General features: G+C 31.2%; 2 protein-coding genes across 9 annotated transcripts; both read left to right on the top strand.

Annotated features, from left to right (window-relative positions):
• Window positions 1-14: 14 nt before the first annotated feature.
• LOC130450930 (uncharacterized) lies at window positions 15-1,941 on the top strand. The gene is made up of 4 exons (XM_056789665.1): window positions 15-399; window positions 715-895; window positions 973-1,131; window positions 1,605-1,941. The coding sequence occupies exons 1-4, from the start codon at window positions 380-382 to the stop codon at window positions 1,893-1,895; spliced, it is 651 nt and encodes a 216-aa protein (XP_056645643.1). The 5' UTR covers window positions 15-379; the 3' UTR covers window positions 1,896-1,941.
• LOC130450928 (CREB-binding protein) lies at window positions 1,929-27,819 on the top strand. Of its 8 annotated transcripts, XM_056789664.1 has the most exons (24): window positions 1,929-4,508; window positions 5,139-5,350; window positions 6,529-6,742; window positions 7,763-8,131; window positions 9,554-9,811; window positions 10,945-11,241; window positions 11,485-12,252; window positions 12,345-12,998; window positions 13,131-13,352; window positions 13,404-13,541; window positions 13,622-13,911; window positions 14,256-14,413; window positions 14,732-14,845; window positions 16,047-16,824; window positions 16,951-17,109; window positions 18,019-18,252; window positions 18,627-18,998; window positions 19,284-19,537; window positions 19,790-19,950; window positions 20,242-20,478; window positions 21,280-21,593; window positions 24,451-24,681; window positions 25,422-25,696; window positions 26,281-27,819. In XM_056789664.1, exons 1-24 carry the CDS (start codon window positions 4,427-4,429, stop codon window positions 26,528-26,530), a joined length of 7,041 nt encoding a protein of 2,346 aa, XP_056645642.1. In that variant the 5' UTR covers window positions 1,929-4,426; the 3' UTR covers window positions 26,531-27,819. The 8 variants fall into 8 exon arrangements, with proteins under 8 accessions (XP_056645642.1, XP_056645641.1, XP_056645640.1 ...); XM_056789663.1 differs by having other exon boundaries at window positions 7,763-8,122; window positions 9,560-9,811; window positions 13,131-13,541; window positions 26,281-27,818; XM_056789662.1 differs by having other exon boundaries at window positions 7,763-8,122; window positions 12,348-12,998; window positions 13,131-13,541; window positions 26,281-27,818.
• Window positions 27,820-27,978: the final 159 nt, after the last annotated feature.

Raw genomic sequence — 27,978 nt, 5'->3', positions numbered from 1 at the left:
ATTAGTAATCATTTGAGTATGGTATTAAGTAAGGTTTGACTTAGATTTGTTCAACTTTCATTTTAGAGTAATTTATTGTTTATCACGTTAAAAAGCTCATTCGCACACACACATGTTATAGTTTCAAATATCCGATTGATACATTGAAAGTGCTATAACAATTTTATATGTGGTTAAGATTTGTTAAATTATTATTGTTCTATGGTTGACATAGATATTTTACTTTTTATATAGATGTTAATTTTCAAGGTTAGAGTCCTTAACCTAAATGTTTAGGTATTAACTTTTGTGTTTACCAACCTAGTTGACAAAGAAGATAAACAAAAATTTTCAAAAATTATTTATAATAATATACCAACTCATTAATTTTTACTGAAAAATGGATTCGCACAAATCTCGGTAAGGAAATAATACTATTTTGGATCTTTCTGATTCCTGTAAAAGGAATGTCTCTTAATTCAAATTAATGTGAACATTTTCTACATTATCGTTTAGTGGCAACAGTAGATTATCTAACAATAATAAGATAGGTAAAATTCACTTGGTATTTCTGTAGAATCTACTGATTTTACTATGAAAGCTGTGGCTACAAATTTTCTTCTTTGAAAATAAGATTTAGTTGTCATATAAAGTAAATAACTTGTTGATAGATTCAATCTTGAATTATTTTTGGTTTTCTTCTATATTATTTGGAAGTAATAGCAACTTTTTTAGAGGTTTAAAACATGTGAAAGATAAACGAAAGTACAAAGGTAATAGTACTAAAATTTCAAAGTATGTCCCTACAAAATTACAACCGAATTTAGAATCAAATTGGCATAGATATGAAGATGATCTAGAGAATGAAGTTGGTGCAATGGAATATTCAACTCTTGCCGGTGTACCGATATCTAAAGTATGTGGAATTCCTAGATATTATGACAATGTGTAATTCCAATATGTTTGGTAAATATATATGTCATTGTTTTTTAGGGTACCCAGTTTCAAACTAAAAGTGATAAATTGTTGACTAATGAAACTGAATCAAGTACTTTTGATGGATTGTTCAGTTTAAACTTGGAAAAATTGGAAGAAAATTTAATGACTATTCCTTTTTATAAAAGAGTAGGAGTTGATGAAAATTATTTTTCAGTAAGTCATTTCAATTTATAATGCAGATTTTTCTCATGAATAATATGAAATATATATAACTATCAATACAAATTTGTCAAAAACGTCTAATCAAATTCTTCATGCAATTTTTCTTCAGAAAAAATTTAATAAGTTTTCAAAAATACTAATCATCTGTTCCAATTATATATTAACAATTTGTCTCCTATGATTTCTTCAGTCAAATATGTACATTGCAAGAAGTAGTTTGCCTAAGTTCAATCTGGGACCTTTGTTCAACACATTTATTATTTATTTAAGCTCAATAATTCATTTCCTCAGACCAATAAGTAGTATATTTACATGTCACTATTTCAAATAGTGACAAAGGTATTTCACTTCAAAAAAATTATTTACAGAATTGGTTTATATGTAATTATGAGAGAATACTTTATATTCAGAATATTAGTTTATACTTATTATAGATTACATTAATGTTACCATTTATTTTTCAGAATCGTCAAATTCATGATATGAATAGTGAATCTGAAAATTTTTTGAAAAAGTGTATAAAACCAAATGATGGATGTAGTAGTCCGTCGAAACAAAGTCATCAAATATCAACAAATAATCATACAAAATCAAAAGATGCTACAAAAAGTGAAACTACACAAGATATAGCAATTTCAATTCAGGAAAACTTAATTCTTGAAGAAACTCCAACAATTGTTGAAAAAGAGAGTACTGAAACTTCGGAAAATCATGAAGAACTGGAGAAATGGTTAGACGATTTTTTAAATACATGAGTTTGTACCTCCCTTAGTTTAAATATATTTTTATTCATTTGTTTAATTTTGATTTTTTTCATCTTTACCTTTTATATACATTCAGATAGAATTTCTCAAATATCCTGAGACAGAGCCACCTTTTTAGAAACGCTCAAAAAAATCGATTGGTTTAAGGTCTGAAAATCATGATGGTGACTTACAAAATGATACACTGTAGTAAATTGGCTCAACAAATGTATATCAGTTTTAATACACATAGTAGTCGAAATGTTTGATGTAGTTACCATAGTATTTAAGTTTCGAATCATAGAAGTTTTTAAGGCCCTTGATCCCTAAATTATTAGATGTTTTTCTACCCTTGCTTGAAACTTATGACTCTATTCTTGGACTTTTGGGTGACCAGACGCTCTCAAAAAGTGCAAGATAGAATTTTTACATCCAAAATATCATTTTTACAACATTCCCAATTATATTGGAATTTTCATTTCAATTTTGCAAATAATTATTTTATAAATTTTATATTTAATATTATCATATACTGCTCTACCAATTATATAGAGCATAAATACTTTTATCCTGTTTGGTTATGAGTGAATTTGAATCTACAATATTTCTAAGTAACCAATAAGGTCGAGTGATTTAAATCTCGATTATTTATTCCCCATTTCATAGTTGCCTTTAGATTTGTTCTATCCCATCCTTCAGAGCCCTAAAATCATTTTCAACATTTTTCTATCTCGAACGCTCAATATTACTGCTCTTTTTTCCATTTTATTGTTTATACTGAATTTCTTCAGCATTTAATTGTGGAAATGGGCCAAAATACCTGACTGGTTATGTAAGTTTGCCTTTAGTATTTATACATATAATGAAAGTAATAAGATTTACCAATTATGAAGAATATTCCTGGAATTATAATTCATTAAACATTTTTAGAATTTTTGGAAAAGCTCAAGAATTACAGTATTACTATGCGATACATTCCATCTGTAAATTTTTGTATTGAATATGTTTTTTGTTCATAATCTGTATCAATCAAACAATGATGAATGATAATCTTAGCAATGAAAACTGGGACATGCTATAGTTAAGCAATGTCTAAGTCCACAAATAAATATATTTTCAATTTGACTCATGCCAAAATTAACTTATGAATTAATAGAATATTATATTTTTTTGAAATTTAAAAGATGAGGTGATCAATTAAAAAATAAACATAAGGATTACATAAAATAAAATTACTTGTCAATATGTGTATATTAGTTATTTATAGTATACTAATTACACAGATATTTCTGGTATATCTTTTGATGCTTGTTTTATAAATGTACTTGCCATAACTTTTGTTTTTAAACAACAAAATTTAACATAAAAATAATATACATATGTAAAACTATTAGTAATAATTAGTGGTAGTTCCTATTCAACAATTATCACTCACAATACTTAATTTCAGAGAAGATGGTTTTTCACTATTCTCATTTCTCACTTTCCAGTTCCACTTTCTATTCACATTTTACCTAGGTGGGTATGTGTTTACCCTACTTTTGTCATATTCCTTGTCAAAAAATATAATAAAATTTGCTAAAATTATTTCCCTTGTACTCAGAAATAAAATAATGACAGCGAATTAAAATGATTGTATTTAGAGTACTTTTGTTTTTTATTTGTTGAAAAGTGAAGTGCAAAATAAAATAAACTAACTCTTAAAAAAACTTGATATTATATAAGTATGAAAATTTACAACTTGCTTATAGAAAACGTACATTGATACTTCGTTTTGTTTATATCATCTTCCAAAATCTTCATGTTTTGTTTCTGCTTTGTGCCTTCAAGGTTTTTCTAATCTACATTCGGTTTTCTCCGTATATTCGTATGTGACGTCACGGATGACGACGGACGCTGCGTCACGACATTTCTTCCGGAGTTCTCAAGCCAATGATATTAAGGGATTCAATCATGTGATGGTGGCCGGCCAATGAACAAATAAACAGGTTTTATTAGACAAGAGAATTTCTGACAAGCGTAGAAAAAGTTTCAACAGCCGCCATTTTGCCTGTTTGAAGTCGCGTAGAAATTCAGATGATTTTCTTCTCTCATACTGTCTTATGTTCATTATAAAGGTTCGTTTTTGTAAAATCAGTGTTAGATAATATAATAGTGTTTTAATTTTGGTGACGATTTTTGACAGTTAGTGAAAAAGTTGAAAAACTTGCTTGATTAAATTAGAGATCATTGTGCAGTTCCGATGGAAGATGGAGAAAGGCAGTCGCGAAATATAGTCGACCATTCGCATTAGTCGATACTCATAATGACTGATGGTTGACTTTTATTCGATAAATATGTGCCTTGTGAGATGCATCGACTCTCGAACACTCGGTACATCGACTGTTTTGCTATGTTTCTTTCATATTTTTGCCCACAAATCATGCATTTGTTACTTGACTTACAGTAAATAGTGGATTACAGTGCTGCTAGTTTGGTCAGCCGTAGCATTGGGCCAGTGCTCGGTTTTGGCTTGGTAAACAGCAGAGTGCACCGATTTTGCCATGGCCGATCACCTTGTAGATGGGCCGCCTAATGCAAAAAGGCAAAAATTGGACCCTTTTCAGGGGCCATCGGATTCATCCGGTAAGTTTTTCAGATTATATCTTTCCAACATAGTACTCTACTTGTGTTTATTTATATACAACAGCATGTTTACGGACGAAAGCGGGAGAGGCGTTTCTTTCTTAGTTTGACAATTAAAAAATTTTTATTGTACTTATTTTTATTATAAAAGAAGTGTACTAATTGCATGAAGATGTTTTAACCTGCTCCGCATGTCATATGTAAATGTCTTTTTGTGTTGATCTCACAAAGAACTATTTGCCCATTCCATCATTATTTTAAAACTTCGATATTTTAGAATTTTCTATTTATTTTTACTAGAATTTAACAATTTTGTACCTGTTTCTGTATACATTTATTGTAACTAAAATGAAAGCTTAGTAATAATGTTTGGAATTGAGCCTTAAAAATATTAACAAAGATGTAATAGATACTACACTTTTATTATTTTATTATTTGTTGAAATACTTACATACATGAGCTATCAACCTGTTGGTACCCTTTTTAATATTAAGATTATTTTTGAGCTTAAGAGTTTTTTTTGAGATTCTATCACAATCAATCTTCTTTGATTTTGAGAGTACCAAGTTACCAAATAACAAAGATTTTTGATGTTATTAGGGAAGTTTACTGATATTTTACGATTTTTAGATGTTTTATCCAATATGGACATGCTGGACTTGGAAAATGATCTTCCAGATGAACTTATGTCATCATCACCATGGGGAAGTATTTCTGATAACATGACAAGTACTAAACCACCTGCTCAAGGTCCAGGACCAGGTAGTTTACAAAATGGTATAGATAACACTGACAGTAACAACCTTAGACAACAAATGCAGCTCAATCATCTCCTACAACAGGTATGTGATGTACTTATATAAAACTAAACTAAATTTTAAGTAAATTTCGCTATTTTTAAAATTCTGAAAGGTACTTCCTGCTGTTTTGTCTGAATTTGATTAATACCAATTTCTTACTTCTAAAATATATTTCCTAAATATTTACCTTGTTCCTGAACAAAACTTTCATGCTAGACATTATATTGTGATATGACTTGATTTCATATTTTATTGCTGTTATTTATCAACAAATATTATAAAATTGTTTCCTCTTCACTATTCAATTTTTTCATTATTGCTTTTTTTAGTACTTGAATATTCACAATCAATAGTTGTTTATAAAAATTGTCTGTCTTTCTTTATAATAGTTCTATTGTTTAATATTGATTAGGTTGGGGTTACACTGTATATACATTGTTGCATATGAAGTTTGATAAAAGAATTTGGTGAATGAACTTCTTTAGCAGTAATTACTTAGACTTCATCTATTTCAACTAGTATGTCTCATACTAAGACTAGCAGAGAGAAGCTTAAACATGCTCTGTCTTGCCAATCTGCTATTATAGCCTTCTCTCTACTGTTATCATGTTTGCAGAGTTTTGTTGTAAAACATTGATCTTGAACTTCAAATTGAAAACACTGTTAAAGAAGCTCAAAATGCTAAAATCTTTCCGTGGTGATATTGTTACTAACTTGGAAGACTGTTAACAAGCGGTATTACCAATTTAAAAGTGGAAATGAGTCTGTTAAGGATGAAAAACAAATTGGATGTCCTTGGTCCAAAAATTTTTAATGGAGATGCAAGGTGGCTTTATGGCAATGCTGCTGAGATAAAAATTTATAATTATGAAAGGAAAACTAGTGACTTGCATATTTCTGAAAAATTCTATCAATCAAAGTTGATCATTATTTTCTTCAAGTGTGGGGGCATTATGCTATAAGAATTTGTTACAAAGGAACAAATATAAACTTCGAATTTTACAAAGAGGTAGTGGAACACTTTGTTAACGATTTGCAAGGAAACATTTGAAAAGTAGGCATTGGTAACCAATGGCAGTAATTTGAAGGAGATAATTCCAATTGTTGGTACCTTCTTATTCTGTTTTTAATAAGATAATTTGCCTTTTTTATACTAGCTATTATTAATATTTATCGAATCCAAAAATCTTTTGATATAAAGTGCATTTATTTTGTTCCAGAGCAATAAGAGTTTAGCTGGGCCACTCCTACACACTACTGGGCCATTGGGTAATAAGAGCCCAAATCTTCAGTCACCACCTAATGTATCGGTAGCAAAGGGTGGTGTAGTAGAAATGAATCTAGGTAGTTTACCATCCAGCATCGCAACTAATACAGGTCTTCAGTCTATGGCAAACAATGGTAATTCTACTCAAGTTATGAGTTCAGTTCAAGGTAAGTAATATTTCATCATATACTAGCAAATATCCAGCAAATTTTTTCAAATACTATATACACTATAAACAGAATATTTGACTAAGGTGATATTTTGGTAAATGTATAGATAGGAATGTTTTTCAATGAGATAGAGCTTGAGAGGAAATTGTTTACTTGATTAATGAAACCATTGTGTAATACCTACATTAAAATTTCATAACGATACAAGTTTATTCAATTTTATTTGCTGTAGAATACTAGTCAAATCCTCTGTCTAAGTTTTTAAATAATAATTAGCTATTATGATTTCTTTCTGGGGAATGTAATTTTTGAAATTTCTTGATACCAGTACTTCCCTTTCATTCAACCACATCATTTGAGCTATATCCTTAATGTTTTTATTTCAGTACATTCATAGTAAAAGGTTTGTTAAGCATGCTAATAGATCCAAAACTTTCAACAGTATAGAATCATGTAATATGTAATGATTCCATTTGTGTTTATCAAATCTTCAAAATTCTTAAATTTATAATCAACATATCAACACAGAATGTGAAAAAGTACTGAGAACAAAATGATAATTGACCAGTTTCGAAGATATATGCTTGCTGTTCATGCCCTGTAATGGTCTAAAATTCCTTTATTCTATTATGAAACTGTTTCTCTCATATCATTGCTCCTTTTCTACCTATCATTTCCCCCAGCTATTTTATACTCTTCAATTTTCCTCAATCTGGTCCCTTTTTTTTCTTTAGTTCTATTGTTTTCATACTTTTTCACACTGTCCTTATTTTTCAATTAGTTTTCTATCTTGCACTTCTGTCTCCCACTGCTATTTCTATATTCCATGTTGTTCTTTTCTATTTAGGGATATTACATAAAAAATTAGTTTTCATATATTTTATCATTATTTCCATCCAATTAGTACCAGTACTACTTAGTAGGGCTAAATACTAATTATTAGATTACTACTGGATTTATTGAATAAATAGTTTGTCGTTGAATTGTGAGATCAATGATTGTCACCATGATCTTTAGGCATCAATAACAGTGGTGGTAACATGATAATGACAAGTAGCAATATGAGCACAATGAGTGGAATGGCAGGAGGAGGGCTGGTTGTGAGCAGTACCATAAACAAACCACTGGCAAATGCTAACATGTTTGCACCTGGTCATCCTCAACATCCTGCCAATCATAATGTAAATCAAGTTTTACCAAATGGACCCATGATGAATAGAGTTGGTATGCATTTAAATCAACGTGGGCCTCCAATTCACATTGGTGGACCGAGACTAGGGGTTGGACCACCACTATGTGGACCTCAGGGCATGACTGGCAATCCTCAATATGCCCAATATGCAAATCAAAATTCTGCTAATCAAGGTGTTCCAGTAGGTGAGTATGGTAAGAGTACTTAATTTTTATTTATTTACCGTAATGTTGCTGAAATACAATTATCAGGAATTTAACATTTCTGTTATAATGTAGTGGTTAAGGAATATTTGCAGTATTTCATAATGTAGTAGGTTAGTACTATTTGTCAGCTTGAAAATGTCCAAATACACAGTTCACCAACACTCACGATTACACTGTCTGATGTGCGTTTTAATAACCAAGTAAACTGGTGTTTACCTTCAGTCTCTGAAAACGATAACTTGGTTATCAAAACGCGCGTCAAATACACAGTTCTCCTTAATTAGTAGGAAATGAAAACTTGATAGAGGCGCAATTCTACTAATTTTTACCTCAGTGCTTTAAAAATATGTATTAAGTTTCTCTCATATTCTCCTTTTTGTTCCTGAAAAGCCAGTGTTTCTAAACTTACTGCTAGTTAATGGATTTCGTAAAAAGTAGATAATTTTTATTTTTAACGCCCTCCATTAAAACATGAACAGCTTGAATTAGTAAAAGATCAGAAAAATGGATAATTACTTTTCAATTGGATTAGCCATTTTCATACAATTTCATATAAAACATCAAGTGATAAAATCATCATATTTAGCCACAAGTCTGGATAATTGAGGGAGTTATGAGAACTTAATCCATTTTTTGTTATTTGAATGTTGCTAAAGCTGTAATTCTACTAGAGAGAACATATTCTAGAAATTGTGTGATTCTTCACCTCTATTAGTTAATTACCAAATAAAAATTTTAGCGTCACTAAATCTCCTACTGCATAGAAATTGGTTATTACATTACACTAACAATTGAAATAATTAATAGTTTAATAAAGAGTACTAAAGATTCCTCAGTTCCTTGTACTCAATAAATGGAATCACTGTTTAGTAAATTTGCAAATCCAAGTTATTAAAAGTTGCAAAAGGTGATTAGAAGTATTAATTTATCTGTAAAGTTATGCAGACTTGCTTATTGGTTATTTAGTTTTCATTATTGGCATAAAACTTTAAATAATAAAAGTTATCAACGTATTTTTAAATTTACTTATTAAAAACAGATTAAATATTCAATTTGTTAAACAATAAAATAATGATATATTCAATAGCAAATATAACCTGTAGAAATGCAAACACTTCTTAGAATTAAAAATGTAATTTAATATCTAAGCTACATAAAATATGCTATCAATATTCAATAAACATTGATAACTATATCTTACATTCAATATTACATACTAAAAAAATTCAAACCTTTCACTAATAACCAATAGTTTTCTAAGTATTAGAGACAATCTAAAATAATTAATCTCGATATTCTGTAATAGATAAAAATCCATTGATATTACTTAATTCGTTGTCTTATATTTTTTAAAAGTAGATGTTAGATTGACCTTTGTTATTTTTGAACTAAAAAATCTACACTTTGTAGGTGTAGTAACTCCACAACCAAAAATGAATCTTCAAAATCCATGCCCTCGGTTTGGCACTACTCAGACAACAGCAGGAACGGGAATTGGTCCTCCTCCAGGTTGTGGTGGAGAAGGTGGCATAGTTCAAACCCAACCACCTGCTCCATCACCAGCTCAGCCACAATCTGGAGCTCCAAGTGGTACTCAACCAGGACCCCAACAAGCAACTCAAAACCCCAGTGGACCTTCTGCACCGCCTCCTCCAGCACCTTCAACTGGTAAATATTGTTGAATTATCATAATATAACTGACTACCGTGCTTGAGCTCCTCTACTACTTTTCATTATTAGGTATATACAGAATAGTTAGTAAAACACTTGATAAATTATTATTGGTCAATTCTCCTTTATGTATCAGTTAATTTTTTTATATGGAAAGGGCTTCTTTCAAATATTTATTTCAGACATATCCCTAACATAATATTTTTCTAAATCAACCTTCTGATCTATCATTTGAGGAATTCAATATAAATAAGATCAAGTTACTATTTGTTCTGGTTTAGATTTATAAACAAGTGTATTATCAGACTACTCAAAAAGCTGTAGTCATCATTTTTGGCTACTGTAACATGAGAAGATTGGTAGTTATCATGAAATAAAATGCTATACACAATATAAATTCAATATAAACAAACAGTGTTTGCATAAGATTATGCAAGTTTACAAAATGGTCAAGTATTTTATACAGATTGGAAGAATATGGGAAAGGAGGGAAAGAACTGCTCTTATATTGCTCTTCCTTGAGAGATTAAATTTTAAACCAAAATTATTGCTGAGCAAGATACAAATAAAAAATTGAAGAATTGTAACTGAGTACTTCGTCACTAGATCACAAATAAAATGTCACCAAGTTCATGAAAAGTTCTGAAAAACGACTTTAACACCATGATTGTTGAGACTCGTGAAGCCAAAGACCTTTGAGTAGGTTAATTTGTTACAGTGATATAGTATATTGTAAAATTACTTTGCTAGTGTTAGTGCTCATTTGTATTGAAATTGAATAAGCATAGATTAGTTCACAGATTAAAATTAAACTTAAACAAAAAAAATTCTGGCATCACCCATATTGCTTTACAGTTAACACTCAAGTTTATTATTATGGCTATAACCAGTGCTTGCTACGTTTGACAAAGATTAATTCAATTAACCATTTACATCCAGAATAATTGAATATATATCTCCGTTGCACAAATTTGAGAATAAACTTTGAATGTTGTTAAAAGTGTAGTTTCAAATAATTTTCTATATATAAAAAATTAGTCACATGAAAAAAAACTTCTCTTAACAATGTTGATTAGACGGGGCTTCAAGCACCAATTTTAACTTAAGCATTAAATCGCTTCATTAATTAGATCCAGAAAAACGGAAACTGATACAACAACAATTAGTACTTCTACTTCATGCCCATAAATGCCAAAGGAGGGAGTCTCAGGCAAATGGAGAAGTGTGGTCTTGTACATTACCCCATTGCAAAACCATGAAAAATGTTCTCAATCACATGACTACATGTAATGTGGGGAAAAGTTGTTCAGTGGCACATTGCAGTTCATCACGACAAATAATTAATCATTGGAAAAATTGTGTGAGGACGGATTGTCCTGTTTGTTTGCCATTGAAACAAGCTGATAAAAATCGAAATAATCCAAATGGTAAGTTACTGTCAAAATGTATATCACATTTTTAAGGCTTAATTCATTTCCACTTCAATTTGTCTGTAGACTGGAATTATTAATGCAATAAACAATATATATATATATATATATATATATATATATATATATATATATATATATATATATATATATATATAATATGTGGGGTTGTGAGCCTTAAAACTGTATTTTAAATAGTTGTCCTATTTTTAAGCTTAAATTTTAATTTTTTATCTGCAGCTGCTGCAACTGCTGCACTAAACAATCAATCTTCAAATCCTTCCGCAACAGATATGCGCAGAGCATATGATGCCCTTGGTATTCAGTGTCCTACAACAGCATCAGGACCAAGTCCTACAGGTTTGATACCAAATCCAGGCCAACCAAGATTGAGATTATCTGTTAATTCCGGGAATGCTTTACCAAATATTGGTAATAACATGCAAGGTGTTAGGGTATTAGGACCAACAGGACCTGCTGCACCCAATGTTTCTCTACCCTTGAATAGTGATCCTTCCAATTCTGCTCAAGCTCAAGGAATTAGTCAAACAGCTGCTAGTATCCAACAAAGTGTTAATAATGTTATGTTTGGATTGGCTAGTGGTGCAGAAGCTGCAAATCAAGGTTTAGTGAATCAATTACCTACAGGTTTACAGCCAGGACAAGTAACAGCTTCACCTGTAACAGGAACAAAAGAATGGCACCAACATGTTACTCCAGATCTCAGGAACCATTTAGTGCACAAGCTTGTGCAGGCAATATTTCCTACGCCTGATCCTCAAGCTTTATTAGATAAGAGAATGCATAATTTAGTGGCATATGCTCGGAAAGTTGAAGGTGACATGTATGAAATGGCTAATTCAAGGTCAGAATATTACCATCTCTTAGCAGAAAAGATTTACAAGATCCAGAAGGAATTAGAAGAAAAAAGACTGAAAAGGAAAGAACTGCAGTTGCAATTACAACACTCATCACAGCAGCAGCAACAAATTAGACCAAATATACAAGGTATGATCTATTTTATATTTTATATTAATATTGGTCATAAACAGGATTCTTTAAAAATAGATAATCAGCTTTTTATGCTTAACTTTTATTAGCAGGTATTGTAGCGCGACCAGGTGTGCCTGTGAATGTTATGCCTTGTCAACAACAACCAAACCAGCAGCAACCGGGATTAAGGAGTGGTTCGCCTGCTCTAGGTGGGCCACCTATTAGTGGTCTAGGAGTATTAAATGCACCAGGTAACCGACTCATGTTTCCAGTTCAGCAGCAAAATACTCAACAACAAAATCAACAACAACCCAATGCAGTTGGTTTACCTGGACCAAGTCCAACGACATCAAATCCAGGCCTTTCACCATTCGGAAATCCTCTTTCACAGGGTAGCACGCATAACAGTACTTCAAATAGCCAATTCCCAGCTACCAGTAATGGACCAGTTAGTTTGCCCCAAGTATCCCCAGCTGGACAAAATTCTCAAGCAAATCCATTTAGTGATATGTTAAAACAAAGTCGAATCCCGCCATCACCTTCTAGCTTTGTTCAACAACCACAACAAAATCTCTCACAATCAAATCAACAGAATGTTGCTCAAAACAATACCTCTCGAATACCAACAACTTCATCTGATTCTTCAACAATGCCTCTAAATACTAACGCTGGACCAAAATCTGTTAGCTCCTCCAGGGGTACATCACCTGCACCTGCTACTCCTGTACAAGCTTCTCCTTCAGCTTTAGCAGCTAGCATGGGTGAGTTTTGACTATTTCAGTTTTTAATTAAACTAAGATACAATTTAATATTTAGTAAAGGTTTGGTGTAAACATACATTTTCTATGGATAGTTTCTTTGTTACATAAATACATTATTATATTTCTTATTAGGTAAAGGTATGAGTAGCTCAGAAAGAGCTGCATTGAATGCTCCCAGACAGAGTTCATTATCTTCGCAAATGGCGGCTATTACTGCGGCTGCAGGACGAGATGAGGATTCTCCTTCTCCACCAGCAGGGGGTAGTAAAGGGAAACTTGATCAAATGAAAATGGAAACAGATATCAAACAAGAAGAACCTGAAGTACATGAAAATTTCATGGAAAATCACAGTGGTAAGACTATGAAACAGGAGATTAAACAGGAAATTAAATCAGAATCTATAGATGGATCAATGTCAATCAAAGAGGAACCTGGATTAATCAAAGAAGAACCAAATATGTCTGAAAATTCTACTGATATTAAGCCTTCCATCAATGACACTGCCAATGCAATTGCTACAGGAGGTGATAAGAAACAGAAAAGTAAGTAGAAAATTGTGATTTTGTTAATAATTGTTTGCATGTCATATCCAGCATGTATTTATGCCCAATTGAATTTTCAGTGTTCAAACCGGATGAACTACGTCAAAAATTGATGCCTACTTTGGAAAAATTGTTCAGACAAGATCCAGAAAGCATACCATTTAGACAACCTGTAGATCCTCAAACACTGGGTATTCCTGATTATTTTGATATTATTAAGAGACCAATGGACCTCTCTACTATTAAAAGAAAATTAGATATAGGTCAATATGCCGATCCTTGGGAATATGTGGATGACGTGTGGCTAATGTTTGACAATGCTTGGCTTTATAACAAGAAAACTAGTAGAGTCTATAGATACTGTACAAAGGTAAACTAAGTTTGAATTTCTCTTTTCTAAATATTTACATTTAAATTTTTCCAATTTTTTTAGTATTTTGATTTGTAAATTGTCTTATTAAGCAGTTAACTATTAAAAATAACGAATTTTTAGGACTGCAAACAAAATTTAGTGCTGTCTTTGTTATCTCATGAATTCTTTACAAAAAATTTAATTCATTTGAGTTATAAATTATATTGTCAAATGTAAAACTTCTTAGTGACCATGATAACGTAAATCAACTTTTCTATAATTTTCAATATGATAACACTGAACTAAAAAGCCTAAAATGAGATGCTTTAATAAATATCAAGAACTATTATTAAAAATTTCAGTTATCAGAAGTATTTGAACAAGAAATAGATCCAGTGATGCAATCAATGGGTTATTGTTGTGGAAGAAAATATACCTTTAATCCACAAGTTTTATGCTGCTATGGAAAACAACTTTGTACTATACCAAGAGATGCCAAGTACTTCAGTTATCAGAATAGGTAAAACGTTTTAATGAATTTTGCTTATTTTAGTATTAAAAAAAAATAAAGCATTGTTACACCCTGAAAGAGTATATCAATCTTTTTATTATCAACATGTAATCACCAAAAACTCATTGTTTGACTATTTGGTCTCCTGCATGATGCTTTGTCGATCAAGATAAGAAATTTTCCTTCTAGGTGTAAAACTTTGTCACTGAGTATATACATGAAAGATATAATTTTAATACATTGTGGATACATTTTCAAAAATGTTATTTTTTGTTATCTTACTTCTGCTTTGATTTATATTGACGTTATTTTTATCTCCAATTTTAGTAGTTTGAAGGCATATGGATTAGCTTCTGATAGATACACTTTCTGTCAAAAATGTTTTAATGATATTCAAGGAGATACTGTTACTTTGGGAGATGATCCAACTCACACTCAAACGTAAGTACACACCAACAGTTTTAAGAAATTTTCTATCATCTTACGTTCAATTACTAGTCACTTACTCAATTTTTTTGTAATGAAGTCTTGAAACTTGATAATTTCCCTTTAATTTTATTTTTTTTATATGCTAGGTGTCAGATTCAGTTTTACATAAGTCTGCAATATACCATGCAATCATTATTTTATTTATCATTAGGCACACATCAAGATAATATACAGTTCTTCTCAATGTTGATCAGTACCTCCCTTGCAGTTTGTGCACTTGCGTAAAACGAATCATGTTCTTTGTAATGCTAGTTAGACGGCTGCTGAAAAATGGAAATTTCTTCCATTTGAGAAAACTGTAGCTGTAGAGTATTAATTATTAATAATTAAGTACCAGATACAGTTACATCACTATAAAGAAAGAAGCATGAGGTTTCTGCTAGATAATGTTACAAAAACCATTCAATTTAGCTGAGTTTGGTTGCTCTTATACCACCCCGTGAAGATTTTCTAAACCCCAGATCCGCTCATTATTAATAATAAAATGTACAGTAATGTGAATAGTCAATTCATCACTGAATATTAAATGATCCATAAAATCTTTGTTACGGGCGCAACATTTTGTTGGAAAGGTTAGCATGTAAGCTATAGAGGGCCTGTAACCAATGTTCAATATTCTCTTTACTTAAGCTTCATGCCATACTCTTATGCTGAAAGCAGCCAATATCTTCAAATAATGATGGCATCTACGGATGCTATTACTTTCTTGAGAATTACAACTGAACAACACAAAAAGCTTTCTGTTCTCTTGTCGTCACATTTGCTACTAGTGCTCTCTAACAGATAGTGTCAAAAACATTGTGTGCGCATATTCATTGGTGTTAACCTATAGTATTTATTTGATTAGATAGTTTTTTTTTGTTACCACATTTTTCTATTTTTTTATATATTTATTAGCACTGTAATTTCTGGAACTGTCGGTAATATTTGTAATAAATACCACTACAACTCTCAGATGGTGTGTTAGTGTTGGAGTTGTGGTAGTAAACAGTGTGCTTAGTAGTTTCCACATTTCTAGTATAATTGCTTATTATTTTCACCCGATTGTGGATCTTTTATTCTATAATTTGTTGTCTTCTGATCTATATATTTGATACTAATTTGAATGTACTATTTACAAATATAATTTCTTAATGTAATTTTGTTACTGCAGTGCAATAAAGAAAGATCAATTCAAAGAAATGAAAAACGACCACCTAGAGATGGAGGCATTTGTGCATTGTACGGATTGTGGGCGAAAACTCCATCAAATATGTGTTCTTCACATAGAAGCAATTTGGCCGCAAGGTTTCACTTGTGATGAATGCTTCAAGTTTAAAGGACAAAAGAGGAGAGAAAATAAGTTTACCGCGAAACGTTTACCTACCACAAACTTGGGCACATATATCGAAAATAGGGTTAACATATTTTTGAAAAAGAAAGAGGCCGGCGCGGGTGAAGTGTCGATACGAGTAGTTTCTAGTTCGGAAAAAGTTGTTGAAGTTAAACCGGGAATGCGTGGTAAATTCGTAGAAAGTGGTGAACTAGCTGGGGACTTTCCTTACCGAGCGAAAGCACTTTTTGCATTTGAGGAAATTGACGGAGTCGATGTATGCTTTTTCGGTATGCATGTGCAAGAATACGGTTCCGAGTGCCCACCGCCAAATACGCGACGAGTTTACATTGCGTATTTGGACTCTGTTCACTTTTTTAAACCGAGACAATTTAGGACTGCTGTTTATCATGAGATTTTATTAGGGTATATGGACTACGTTAAACAATTAGGTTATACAATGGCTCACATTTGGGCTTGCCCTCCTTCGGAAGGTGATGATTACATCTTCCATTGCCATCCTCCGGACCAAAAGATACCAAAACCTAAGAGATTGCAAGACTGGTATAAGAAGATGTTAGATAAAGGAATTATTGAAAGGATAGTTATGGATTATAAGGTTTGTGAATATTAATTATGATTAGAATTTTATTGCAACAGCCAGATTTTCGTTTTTAAATAGTATTATTGTATTATATTATATATACATTATAATAAATGTAAAACATAATATTGTTTTGTTTAGGACATTCTTAAACAAGCCATGGAAGATAATTTAAGATCGGCGGCAGATCTTCCATATTTTGAGGGTGACTTTTGGCCAAATGTTTTGGAAGAGAGCATAAAAGAATTGGATCAAGAGGAAGAAGAGAAGAGGAAACAGGCTGAAGCTGCAGAGGCTGCGGTAAGTACAAAGAAAAGTCAAAGAATGCTTATAAAACTATCCCCTATTCATTATAGCTTGAACAAAATATCTCAGTAGGAACAGTTAGAGCACAACAGATACCTCAATTAGGGTACATAATAAGTACTATTCTTATTCTCACAAAAACCTTGAAAGTAGTGCTAATGATTCGAGTATGAATAAAAAACGGGAATAAACAGCAAAATAAATAGGAAAAAGATGTGGAAAATGTTATGACAAATTAAAATATCACTCATTGGAAATAAACTGTAAATGTCTGAAAAAGATGGAAAAGAGTACATGAAAGGGACAAATTATCAGATGAAGGCGAGCTCATAAAACCTATTGTAATCTAGTCGCAATATATACTGAATAAAAAGTAAAATGTGGTATTTAATAATAATTCAAAAAATGAAAAACCAAAGTAGATACAGATGTATACAATTAGAATGTAATCCGATAAAAATGGTGAGTGAAATAATAGAAAAATACTGTCACGAGAGGAGATAATGAATGGATTATTAGATTCAGGAAACACGTGATGGAAAAAAGAGAAAACTGAAATCCAAAAAAAAACGGGCTAGCACTGCACTTTAAGGAAATATAAAGCAATATATCTAATCAAAAATATTTGCATATAAAACTGCAGCTTTATTGTAGGAAGTTTTGTTGCATTTACCATTCTTTGGGTACTATTATTTATCTAAAACTGTTAATATTTGACCTCAAGTATATTTAAAGATCAAAGCATCAACAATTTGTTTACTTAATCTCAAAAGTACGTAAAGTACAATCATATTTTGACAAATTTGATATGTACTGATTTGCTACATAGATATTGATAATTTGTCTGGACAAATTTTTTTGTATTTATTTGTGTTTGTGGTTCATGTTTTCATTATCTTTCAGATATTTTCCTCGATGGAGGAAAGTGAAGTTGGTCCTGATGGCAAGAAAAAGGGCCAGAAGAAAGCCAAAAAGAGTACAAAATCAAAAGCAAATCAAAGAAAAAACAGCAAGAAATCCAATACTCCCCAAACTGGCAATGATTTGTCTGCCAAAATTTTTACTACTATGGAAAAGCATAAAGAAGTTTTCTTTGTTATTAGGTTACATACTGTACAGTCCGCTGCTAGCTTAAAGGTAAAGTGTATTCAATTTTACAAATTTGTCAATGAATTTTGTCATTATAACATCCTATACTAAAATTGATCATATTTCTTTTTAGCAAATAATGATTTTCACACTTATAATGTTTATAAGAATATAATGAATAACTACTTTTTGCTAATGAACTTAGTTGATTTTGTATGCAAAAATGTATCCACTCAGACCATTGTAATTTCTTTCAAAATCTCACTATATCACATTTATGAAAAAACAAAAATCTTTCAAGAATTAGATATGCGAAGAACATATTTTTCTTGCTCACTATGTTACTTATCCTTAGAAGAAATTTTTTTTATACATTAAGTGTATGTGTCCCCAAATTTTGAGAATTTATCTTGTTATTACAGCCAATTCAGGATCCTGATCCTTTTATAAACTGTGATTTAATGGATGGTCGAGATGCATTCTTAACGCTCGCCCGAGAAAAACATTATGAATTCTCTTCATTGAGAAGAGCCAAATACAGCACTATGTCTATGTTGTATGAATTACATAATCAAGGTCAAGATAAATTTGTATATACTTGTAATAGTTGTAAAGCACATGTGGAAACAAGGTATCATTGTACCTTATGTGAAGATTTTGACTTATGTATACAATGCTATGAAAAAGAAGGTCATCCTCACAAAATGGAGAAACTTGGTTTGGACATAGATGATGGAAGCTCCCCAAGTGATAGCAAAGCCAATCCTGGAGAAGCACGAAAATTATCGATACAGGTAGATAAAGTTTACAATTATGTGTTGTTTCAAAGAATAATATCTGTTACTCTGGAAAAATTCAATTTCTAGAATAATTCTGATACTAATGCGTATGATTAACTCCCTAGTATTATTATCACTTATGTGATGTTTTTACATAGTAATTTTACTCGTTAGTATTCAATGTTTTTCAATGTTGCAAGTAAAAAAATAAAGGATTTTATAATAATAATTTTATCAACAATGTTTCTGTGAAAAATGTCCTATATAGTAGAGTTAATAATGATTTATACCTTTTTTCAGCGTTGTATTCATTCATTGGTGCATGCTTGTCAATGCAGAGATGCAAATTGTCGATTGCCGAGCTGTCAAAAGATGAAACGAGTAACAAATCACACCAAATTGTGCAAAAGGAAAACAAATGGTGGTTGTCCCATTTGCAAACAACTTATTGCTCTTTGTTGTTATCATGCTAAACACTGCCCAGAAACCAAGTGTCCTGTACCATTTTGTTCTAATATTAAACATAAACTCAAGCAACAACAATTACAACAGAGGTGAGTACTATATTTTTATGAAAATATATTATATCATTGAAAAGTAATTCATTATTCAGGGAAAGGTATCTCATAAATTTAATGTATTAGTTTAAGTAATTTTTATAATTTCTCAATAGCTGAATATAATTTTTTTTGTCAGTTATAGTATTACATACACAATTAAAAATCATTTGAAAATTATAAGAATGCAGTAGTTACAGTGATTTATTTTATTACTTATGTTTGTCAAATTAATTTCCATAATTTCAGGTATCAACAGGCGCAGCTACTTAGGAGAAGAATGGCTGTGATGTCAAGAACAGCTCCAACAACGAATCCATGCCCAGGAGCGGCTAATATCGCAATATGTGTTGCTGGAGTACCATCGGTGGTACCTACTGCTGTTAGTCCAGCAAATACTTTGAATGCCGGTGAGTATTTTTATAATAGTTTCATATGTTTACAGTGAATTACAATATTCAATTAGAAATCTCCATATCTCTTATTTTTTCCAATTAATGCTTTCTTTCTAAATTTAAGCAGTAGTGCTTTACCAATAACATAATTTAAATAGAAGAATATTTTCATAGATCTCATCATTTTTGCTACATTGTTAAATTTTTTTTTAAATATTTTTGGAGATGATCTGCTTGAACTACCATTTTCACAATTACATATTTTTTTAGTTTACAATTATTAGTTGAATGTATAATTTATTTCAGGTTTACCTAATCCTGCAATGGGAATACAACCTCCACATCAACCTGGTATAGGTTTAAAACCAGGTGCTCAAACTCCACCAGCTAATGTACTCCAAGTAGTGAAGCAGGTTCAAGAAGAGGCGGCCCGACAGCAAGCTCCGCATGTGAGTTATGGTAAAGTCAGTCCTGGTCAAGTGCCTGTACAAAATATGCCTCCACCTCAAATTAGGAGCATGGGACATCTCGGAGCTGGGCAAAGTGAGTCACTAATTTGAGTTCTTTTATAAATCAATGTATAGTTTCAAAAAGTTTACCTTATTGTAGTTACTGGATATCCATCTGAAGGTCTATTCGGTTTTTACTAACACTATATATATATATATATATATATATATATATATCCTTTCTACTATTTTGATTGTCACTCCAAATAACATTTTCTTATTGGTCTATTTACTAGTTTTTATGGACCTTTGTGCATTTCTCTTCTATTTTTCTCATGTTAAATTGCTTGTTTCAGGTTTTAATATTTTTCTTTAGAGTTGTGATAATTTGATTTAATTACATTTTAAAATGTTTAACTTCTCCATGTATATTCTGTTCCCTTACATGAAGTAAAGCGTCCAACATGGAGTAAGTAACAAAACATTAATCATCAAAATAGAGAAGTTTAAGTTTAAACTTCTTGAATATGGAATATCCCTCATGTTACCAGTTAATTCTACTAGACAAGTATAATAATCTTATCATTAAACCATTTGTAACATGAGGCAACAAAATTAGGAGAATAGAGCTAGAAGACTAGAACCTAAAAGAAAATCTATCTGGATTTACCATTATAGTTGGAAATCCAAATAAAATAAAAGGAAGTGAAGAAGCAACTACTCCTGAAGAAAACAGTTCACAGTGCTATTGTCAGGTTTTATTGTTAGACTTAGTTGTTATTATCCATTGTTCTCCAACTGTTTCTTTAATTGTTTAGAAAGAAACTGAGAAGCTCAAACTATCCTCCAGCAATGAATAGATTATTCTGCTCTATATTTGACATTTTGGTTTCAGGTGGTGGTAACCTCTTACCTATGGAACAGTGGCAACCAAGGTATCCAAGTGCGGTAGCGCCGGGTATTAGACAACAAGGTCCACCTATCATGCAACCAGGTCAGATGGGTCAAACTCCCATGCAAACGAATCAAGCTGGTGTTCGACCAGGTGCTACACCCATTAGTGCACCAGGAAACATGATGCAGAAACAAGCGTTACAACAGCTCATGCAAACCTTAAGATCGCCGCAATCTGCTGAACAGCAACAGCAAATTCTGACGATACTTAAGTCAAATCCACAGTTAATGGCTGCATTTATAAAACAGAGACAGGTAAATTTTATTGAATATTTTATTACTTTTATTTGAACATGATACTTTAATTATTGACATTTTTCATCAAGAATGACTTATTTAGCTGTAATCAAGAGTTATTGTGTAGGCGTCTGTCTCCCAGATAAAAGAATGGACAGATGAAGGATCATATTCAATAAAAGAAATTGCTAGAGTAAATAGATCCCTTTATTTACTAGGTTTCTACATCATTTTATTGATGAAGTAGTAAAAACTTACTATTAATGGACTGAACAAAAGATGCACCATTCATAAATAATACTTTGTAAAATAAAACTTATTTATGTACCAGAGCTGTATGTACAAGATCTGGCTTTGAAGCTGCTCAAATTCCAATTAACACATGATGAAACATGCATATTTAAATACTTGAAAAGAAAAGTAGAGTTTCAGATTTAAAAAGAACCAATTAAAAATATATTGACCTATAGGCATTACATCGACTTGTGGAAAACATGATCCAACGTTTCGTTATGTTGAACTATTCTCAACCAATTTTTCAAGAAAAAAGATAATTGACCTATAGGCCTTGCATCAACTTATGGAATACATGATCCAACTTTTCATTATGATGAACTATTCTCAACCTGTCACAATGTTTAAAGTTAACTTAGATGCATCTGCTATACGAGGTCTGTGCGCTGACTTTATGGAACTTTAGTCCAAAGTTGAAAAATCATTTGGGATTGTTTCAAATAAACTGAGGTTTTGTATATGGAATGTACAAATTATGAGATTGTTAGTTTTTCTGCTAATATATTACATAAAGATGAATGAGGTAAATACTGGAGAATTTTGTATTTTGAATTTGAAATGAAAACAAATTTAAGTACAACAATATAGATTATGAAGATGGTAAATGGAATAATCAAACCTCCTTACTATATCCAACCTATAGGCACTGAATTGAGATTTTTGGTTCATCTGAGAAGTACAACTTGTGGATACCTGGATATTTAGAAGAATTTATACTTTGTATTCTAAGTGAAGAAAAAACCAAGATAAATACTCATCTTATGATTTAATTGTTTCAGAATGAAAATGTCGAGTTACAACATCAGAGTTTTATAGTTTTGCCCCAATTCCTTCAGATCCTATTGATTTTCCTTCCTTAACATGTAATTTGTAAGGTAAAAATAACCAAACTTGATTTGTTTTTTATTATACACTTTGGAGCATAAAATTGAGTCAGTTATTTTTGATTTTTTTTCTGTTACATATTTTACTAAATGATTGAAGAAATTAACTAAGAATTTTTGCCAAAAGCGTCATAGCAGGAGGGCCCCTCACATAAATTCCTGAAATCTATCATCATAGTTTTTAATTACGTACTCATAATTTAATAAATAATTATTATAATAATTCTCCCTTCCTTTGTCATTGCAAGTGTATTGGGACTGGTAGAAAACCTGTTCATGAATTACAACTTATTGTGGCTTGATGATTAGCACGAAACATGTCTCTCAATGGAGTAACTTGTATGGCAGATATAATAAAAAACTGGTCTGTTAGCTCACCACAAAAACTTCAAAACTTAACAAACAGAAGCGAGAACTTTTTCGTTAGCAGTGATTGTGTTATGTAGGATGTTATGATGGATGTAGCTGAGAACTTTAGAGATTTACTATGTATATTCATACATATGTTCTAGAAATTGTTATTAATACCAGAGAAAGGAATATTAGCCCTTAAGAAGAGAACATTTGATTCAATTTTCCCTCTGAATAAAACTTCACCAACATAAGTTTGTTGTAAGAAACAATCACTTAATAAACTATGTTGCAACAAAAAAGATATCTAATATGGCTGACTCTAATTTCATGTTTTTCAGTTATTATATCTTGAGATGACATCATATTCATTTTTCTCAAAACTGTATATTCCGCTTATACAAATTTTTCTTTTGCTATTTTTCGACAACTATCATGTTTGGAGAAACAATAGTTCATAAAAATAAATCCACACTATTCCATTCAGGAAAATGAGAGGTGGGTATTTAAGCCGCACACTATTTGCTACTTTTGTGTGGTCTCTTGATTTCTTATGTTCAATTGAATAAGTTAAGTAGTTTTAACATTTACTCTATGGGTAGATAGTTAATGTCTTAAAAATATGTTTCTCAAAAAATGATATTAAGACTTTATCCTTTGCTAATTTTTCAATATTTATACATCACAAAATTTTTAAACAAATTTTTTGAATCACTGGAATAAGTTATATTCATAATTTTAATTTTTAATAATTTTTTGTCTCATGTTAATTTCCTAGTAATTTTCATACAATTTTACTAGACACTTTATTAGATTATAAATTAAATATACTAAATTCAAACTGAAAGGGTTGTTTCAGTTTTAGTTCAGCATAGTTATTTTATACTCTTTACTTACAATTTGCAGTATTGTTTCATATTTGTATTTGCGGAGAGTTTCAGATTAAATGGGGTGATTGCATCTCAATTAATATGAATTTTTTATATAATGAAGCCTTAATATAAGATAAAATACAAAGTATAGCACAAAAATAAGATGGAATCTATTAAACGTTTTTTTAAGGTAGCTAACTTTTAAATTATGTTTTGAGACTCAGTTATAACTACAGTAACCACCCGTTTTCATTCCTAAAATGAGTACCACCTTCAAACTTATGAAAATGGTTAAATGTGAAAATAATAGGAGTGGTACCATTTAATGGCAGTATCATAAGCTTCACTGTAGCATTCATGTTTTTAAATTATTCTAAAAAGAAATACAATGTAAAATGTATTGTATCTTAAGGCTTTATTTATAAAAAGAGCTAATCAATTAGTTAATTTATTGAAATGTCAATTCTTTTCTAGCAAGCACAAATACAACAAGCAGGTGGTGCAACTCCTTCCCAGCAGCAACTGCAACATATCTTGAATCAACAACCTAATGCAACCCAACATCAAAACAGGGTGCAAATGCAGGCAGGTTTAATAAACCAAGCACAACCACAGGGCCTCAACCCAGGTCCCGGACAGGGCCAGCCCATGGCGCAACAGCAACAATGGTTCAAACATCATCAGATCCTCGCCATGAGACAACAGGTTAGATTATTACTCAGCCCTTTTGTATAGTTGATGTCTATTTTTTCTTTCTAAGGACATAATCACAAATATTATTCACTAATTTCTCCCATTTGTTAAGAAGTTTTCTCTTACTGATCTATAAAATATTTTCTTAACTGCTCATCAAGCTGATACCTTTATAATTATTTAATTTTCATTCTGAAAACCACAAAAGACACTCCATGATATTCAACACCTGTTTGTTCCCTTATAAAAAATCTAGTTCAAAATTGATAACAATTTGGAATCTTTTTCTTGCTGAAAGGTAAATTCAATAACCTATACACCACATTACTGGAAAAATTTTGTTGTGTGTATAATTTCCAAATAAAAACTCTTGAAAGCTACTTACCTTAAACTTTTCCATTTTATTAATTGAATAAAATATCCCAATATTACTAAGATTTATTTGTTTGGATCCCAGTCACTAATAACTTTATTCATCCTGTATTTAAGTTGAAAAAACTTGTGTGGATCATATTATATTTCAAAAGGACTGTCTTAAAAACTTATGTACGTAAATATAATCAATATAGATATAGGTTAAGCTGTTCTAAACGGGATGTTTTTGGCTCATAAGGTATATGAAATCGTTATTTACCATGAATTATTTTAAGAATTGAATTAAATTGATGTACATATTTTGCGATAGGATGCAAATGATGAATATGCTTTTACAAGATTGTCCAAACTATAACTTGAACCATCATTCTTTTTAGGCGGCGGCTCAACAACAGCAGCAGCAGCAACAGCCTGGTTTCCAACAACCTGGTGCCTGTCCAACTTATCAGCAGAGGCTACCGGGTATCAGGCAACCACATATGGGCTACAACAATTCGTTTGGTGACCAGCAATACCCACCCATGCAAGGTCTGAAACCAACGCCATCACCTTTACCATCGCCACAAGGCGTAATGGGACCACCTCAGGGACAAGGCATATCTGTGCAACAGCAACAACTGATGCAAAGTGTTCGAAGTCCGCCTCCGATAAGGTATAAATTAGTACTAACTACCTGATTTATTTTAACAAAAAATAGATAATCTTTTTTGGAGGATTCACACAAAGGAATCACTTTTGTCGCAGAATTTATAAAATCTCAATTATAATTTTTTTTGCCATTACAAATTTTCCTAATTTTAAAAATATATCCTTTGCAACAAGCTATCACATATTGGCTTTTTAACAAAATGTCACTGATTTCTAGTCCCTGTTCTCAACATTTACAATAGGTACAAAGTTATAACCTCTTCAGTTGTTTTCTACTTGTAAATATCGAGGAGAGTGGTGTCATCTGCAAATATGGGGTAATTTTCACTAAGTCCAGTATATAATAAATACAGTACTTATTTGTCGTAACTTCCCAATTATATTTTATAGTTCAGAATAACCAGTCCCTTAAATTTTAATTTCATATTGTAATCTTATACAATTGATTTTCTGTCACCAGTGCATTAACCTTGAAAACATTATTCAGATATTCTTCTATTGTTTTTGGACCACCCTAAAATCTTGAACACTTTATTAGTAATACTTTTTGTGATTTGTGTTAATTAAAAATATTTTATTTATTTTCAGGAGCCCTCAACCGAGTCCGTCTTCGCGCACGGCACCAAGTCCTCGAAACCAGACAGTAGCGAGTCCACGAGGACCTCAACCTTCTCCACACGATCTCGCGACAGCGTCTGAGATGTTATTGAGTCAAAATCACTCGAATTCCCTTCATCCGCACGCCTCGCCCGTTGCAGCACCAAACCAAGACTCAAATAACGAAGTGCCGACTATGACTCCACAAGACCAGTTGAGCAAGTTTGTGGAGCAACTTTAGTGGTGCAATGTACTTCTTTCGAGACGGTTATCAGACTAATAAAAGTGATAAAAAATATATTTATATATCTTATATATTTGTACATACTGTAGATTGTCAAAATATGAATTGTATTATGTTGTAATGATTATATATATACAAAATTGTACATATGTTTGATAGACAAACTGTATCATATTATACATATACATATTTAATATTTAGTGAATTACTTGAGTGAAAAAATTGAGATACCTTAAAGTATTTATGGCTTTGCGAGGCTGTGTTTAAAATTAACGGATTGTTACCTAGTGAATGGTAGACTTTGGCATAGCTACGCATCTGTTAATCATTTGTTTTATTTTTCCTTTTTTATTTTTACAATTTTCAAATAAATATGACTTGTTAGGATAGTCGAGATGTATAAAAAATGAAGTAAATCAATTTTACCGAAAAGTATAGTGTCGCGTCGGTAGCTATTGTGATGGTGGTCTTTTTAAAAAATAAAACTCCATTTGTTTTTTATATACATATATAATATATTTATAATTTATAATCTTTCGTCTTGATTTCGTATGTTACACCATTCCACGAAGTGTGGGGTGCGGTGCTGGCACAAATGACAATCCTGACGCCCACGCCAGTGCAATAACTTATTGAAAAACTCCCTCCTCTAATTTATTACTGAAAATAAAGCAACTAGATTACTTAGTGTTAAGTATTATATAAAAGAAAATAAACAGTAATTCTGAATATTACATAACTTTTTTTCCTTCAAAGGTAACCTTAAAGGTTTAAGTGAATGTCTAAAATTTGTTTCAATAATCATTTATTAATTTCCACAAAAAAATTGAAGTCTACTTATCTTTTTGATAACAAAATCAATATTCCTTGAAATTCGTTAAGTTGTATTTATTATATATTTTAAAATGGATAAATCACATGTCTGAAAATTGTAACTCCACTACATTTGTGAAGAAGCACATAAACAAAAATGTCAATTATAATCAGTAATAAAAAGTAATTTTCCAGAATGACGATTTGTATTCACCTATGTTTACTCAAAATTCATAGTCATCTTGGTATAGGATCAAAATATAACTGGTTCATTACATTCTCACCATACAATTTTCACATATATTTTGCAATCTTAGTGATAAACTGATACCATCTTGATTTTTTGATTATCAAATCTTGCTGAAATGTAAGTAGCATGATCATTTGAATCCCATCAAATCTGTTATAAACCAGTCACAGTTTAACTAATTAATAACACTATTGTGAAACTACATTACGATGCAAAATTTCTTGATTCCAGAGAACCTTTTCCCAAATACTAAATTGTATAAATAAACAGTACCTGGATGACCGAGTTTTTTCCGGTATTTTATGTTTCTTAGAAATTATATTTAAATACGAATTACATACTGATGAAATATGAATATTTTCGATCTTGTCGACATAATATT

Source organism: Diorhabda sublineata, chromosome X, assembly GCF_026230105.1.
Source record: "Diorhabda sublineata isolate icDioSubl1.1 chromosome X, icDioSubl1.1, whole genome shotgun sequence".
Taxonomy (NCBI): Eukaryota; Metazoa; Arthropoda; class Insecta; order Coleoptera; family Chrysomelidae; genus Diorhabda; species Diorhabda sublineata.
The sequence above is the reverse complement of the archived record's forward strand: the minus strand, read 5'-3'. Positions and strand labels throughout refer to the sequence as shown.